The sequence below is a fragment of the Papaver somniferum genome, chromosome 6 (genome assembly GCF_003573695.1).
Source record: "Papaver somniferum cultivar HN1 chromosome 6, ASM357369v1, whole genome shotgun sequence".
Lineage (NCBI taxonomy): Eukaryota > Viridiplantae > Streptophyta > Magnoliopsida > Ranunculales > Papaveraceae > Papaver > Papaver somniferum.
The window spans coordinates 2,240,779-2,244,414 of record NC_039363.1 but is presented as its reverse complement, the minus strand read 5'-3'; the positions used below and the strand labels follow the sequence as shown (position 1 = coordinate 2,244,414).

The following is a 3,636-nucleotide window of genomic DNA, read 5'->3' as shown; positions in this document are numbered from 1 at the left end:
AATCTTGTGTGTAGAAACAGACTGATTTTTCCAGAGTTACCAAGCAGTATAACAAAACTCTTACCATTTTTAACAAGATGGACTGATGACATGTATAAAACTCACAAGCTGCACCACCAGGCTTTAAGCTCCCCTAGGGCGTCATAGCAGTCAGATCAACATATAATATATTTACAGGAAATTAAGATAACTGTGGTAACATCATATGCACATCCGGGTAAGCGTGTGATACCCAACTCAGATATGATTTTTCCTCTACGCAACATTGCTTGGAGGTCCTTCCAACCGAATATAATCATACATGAAGCCGTAAAATGCGCTTGAAGTTCTTGTTTGTGTTAGAAATATTGTATTCTGGCCTGGACGAAGTAGAATTCCTGGAACGTCGACTGTATATAACCAGTACAACCCGTGAATTCCATGTCTTGCAATTGCATTGTCTTTTCCTATTCTACCAGTTGTGAAGAGAGGCTTTGCTGCTTTTTGGTCATTGACACGAACCTATTATACATCGACAGGTGAGTTAGCGACCCGAGAAAACACTGGATGAGCGTCAAAAAATTTGTATCGAAAGAACTCTTTGTGTTAGAGATATATTATACCTGCAATTCAGCGTAAGTAGCAGATGCAAGTGCTAATCGAAGTTTATAAGTTCCAGAAGGTAGTATTTTTTTGATTTCGAATACAATGCTCCATGTTGTTGGTACACTTTTGTTACCCAGTTTCCTTGGGACGTGCGCATAGAACCAATCTCTCTGGTACTGGCTAACACCAACCGTATAGACGAGATCTCTAGTTGGATACATTTCTGAGTATCGCTCCCATGTTCCATACTGCCGGAACCTGCACAACAGAAAGATATGGTGTTTATAATAAAATATTGATTTACTTGGGCAGCATTGCTTGAGATGACGTAGGAACTTACCAGTCTTCACGATTAGCGTACAGTTTGTTCATGAATTTTTTATTTGGTTCAGGTACACGAAATTCAGCTGCAGATCTATCGGGAAAGCCTATCTCCCACACTGTAGGACCAGCTCTTGGAGGTTCGTATACAAGCTTACCCAAATTTTGTTTAGATCCTGTACAATGTTTCATTTCATCCTACTAGTCAGATTCTTCAGAATTGGACGACAGAATAGACCAGTACTTGAACAAAATGATAAGAATCGAAACCTGGGGATATCTTGATCATAGTGCTGTGCTTAAAATCTCCAATAAAACCAGGAACCCATGCAAAAAGATTATATTCTCCGGCACGTACATTTTGGATCGAAAAAGATCCATCAGCGTTGGCTGTAGTCCAAAACTGATAACCCTGAAACAAATGACACGGAAGAATTACGAGTAACATTTCGTTGATTAACAAGACGTTTGCTAAAAGTCTTAACTTGTAAAAATAACCTTGCATTCTCTTTGCCAAGACCCAACGTCTCCTGGGGGAGCCAAACCAACATACGCAGATTTTCCAGCAATGTCACGCTTGTTGACGTACCTAATGGGAAAATTCTTGAAATGTCAATTAATTAATTAAACGGGTTTAAGTTAAGCTACACTTGAAAATGTTAAGGGATACATGCATGATATGAATCTCATACCTATCCCGGACTAACAAGCTTCCTGTAACAGTACCCCGTTGATCCGAGGCAGGAAAGTCATCTGAAGCAGGGAAACTGTAAGGCCAACTTTTGATCTCCTTCGCCAACTGAAAGAACGCGTATTATGGGGATGTGGCGAAACTCTCTTAAGCATGTATGATATATTTAGTTTAGACAAAGGTAAGAGCACGGAAACGATGAAACCTGAACTTTTGCATCCTCCCAAAGTGTTGTGAAGACATCTTTTTTTGCTTCAGGAGCTGAGTTAACATACACAAACACCGGGCCAAAAACCTTGTTCCACGGTTCTCCGTTTTCAAATTTTGGTGCTAGATCTTCTCCACTGTAATGACTACTAATAAACATCTGAATTACAATAACAAATGCATGTATGAAGATGTTTTTCTTTGAGATGTACGATCGAGATAGACAAAGAGATCCAAATGATGCTTACAGCAAGACTTATCGGGCCTGTATGGGAGGTGAGGTCTTGTTTGTTAGGGCCACCAGCGCGGAACTCATTACTGGCTGCAATCATCCATAATCCAATGGGAGGATTCACACTAATCCATCCGTGTACCCCAGTATCTTTGTTCTCAGTTGAATACTGGTACTTATCATCTACCTGCACCATGGTATCAAACAAAAATTTCTTATCAGCGTCAGATATTTCTCTACAGTGTGTTAGCGGGAGAGGCTCTCACTTGTAAACAATCGTTATTCAGGCAATAACATCTCACAAATTCTGTAATATATAGAAAATAACACTATGCCTCCATAATGCAGCTCTTTTACCTCTCCTTTCTGTGCTGGATTGACTGGATCTGTTAACAGAACTGCTTCTGGATAGGCTAAAGGTTGACCTTTCTGACGATCTTGGTACGTAGGCATCTCTCTTTGCCTTGCATCTGTTATGGTCATGTGGTGAAACCTAGGCGCCATTTTAAAGCACAGAGAGTGAACAAGGTTGACCTCAACAAAGAACTCGAACAGGTTAAGCCTTGTAAGGGAGAGTTAATTACTTTTCTTCGCTGAGTTTGAAAGCAATCCTGGCTTCTCCAATGCTAAGCTCGGGCCAACCTTTCAGACGATCAAAAATAGCGTATGTATAGAAACCAGAAGAATCTTTCAGCATAATGTACCTAGATTTGCCAAAAAAACATGTACGAGTTACGAGCTATAATCAACATAATGCATGTTGTATATAGATGAAATAACATGCATACCTTTTATCTACATTAACAGGCATGACTTTGCCTTTAAGAGAAGTATCCCAAATCCTCGTAAATGAAACTTCGATTTGGTTCTCATTCTGTACTATAACCTTAAACGTTGTTGTCCTCAACCTACAAACATATTATATCACATTGGTCCCGAATCAGATATCAAGAGAGGGACCTATATACTTACCGTTTTTGTTTACGCCTGACTCATCTGAGTCGTCAGAGTGAAATCACCTGACTCATCTGAATTTGACTCGATATGCTTGTTTTGAGTCAGATCTAACTCATCTGACTCAAAAATATGTGAGTTGGTGGTATGGTCCCATATGTCAGGGGTATTTTGTTACCTTACTCAAACAAGTCCGAGTTATGAGTTAGGCCCGAGTCAGAGGGCTTGTCAGATCAGACTCAGAATAGAAAACAAACGGTCTAGTTACTGACTCGGCGCGAGTTAGAGGTTGACTCAGACCCACATGCCGAGTCAGCTGCAAACAGATAATGTCACATTGGTCTGAAAAGAGAGATTACTTGTCCATCGTCCCATTCTTCCGTGGCTCTCCCCACACAACATCCCAGTACCTAATCAGCGAATCGATAGATTAGTTAGCGAAGGATAGAATGTGTTATCTTAATCATTTAAATTGGAGATCATTAGAACTCAAAATCTTAGTGTGTAGGTTACCCTCTGCTATCTTCTGCGGAGCCATGATCGAGTAAGTTACCATCGATGTCCTTGTATTGTATTGCAGTTATTAGACCCTCGGGGTTCGATAAGTTAACTCGAACTATGCTGTTCTCCAAAACTACCTGCAGGC

General features: G+C 40.3%; 1 protein-coding gene across 1 annotated transcript; it reads right to left on the bottom strand.

Annotated features, from left to right (window-relative positions):
* Positions 1 to 255: 255 nt before the first annotated feature.
* Positions 256 to 3,372, bottom strand: LOC113285325 (rhamnogalacturonate lyase B-like). The gene is made up of 12 exons (XM_026534236.1): positions 3,350 to 3,372; positions 2,825 to 2,944; positions 2,621 to 2,740; positions 2,394 to 2,529; positions 2,053 to 2,223; positions 1,803 to 1,964; positions 1,599 to 1,705; positions 1,405 to 1,495; positions 1,177 to 1,318; positions 926 to 1,082; positions 603 to 843; positions 256 to 501 (listed from the first exon to the last, which is right to left on the bottom strand). Exons 1-12 carry the CDS (start codon positions 3,355 to 3,357, stop codon positions 256 to 258), a joined length of 1,701 nt encoding a protein of 566 aa, XP_026390021.1. The 5' UTR covers positions 3,358 to 3,372.
* Positions 3,373 to 3,636: the final 264 nt, after the last annotated feature.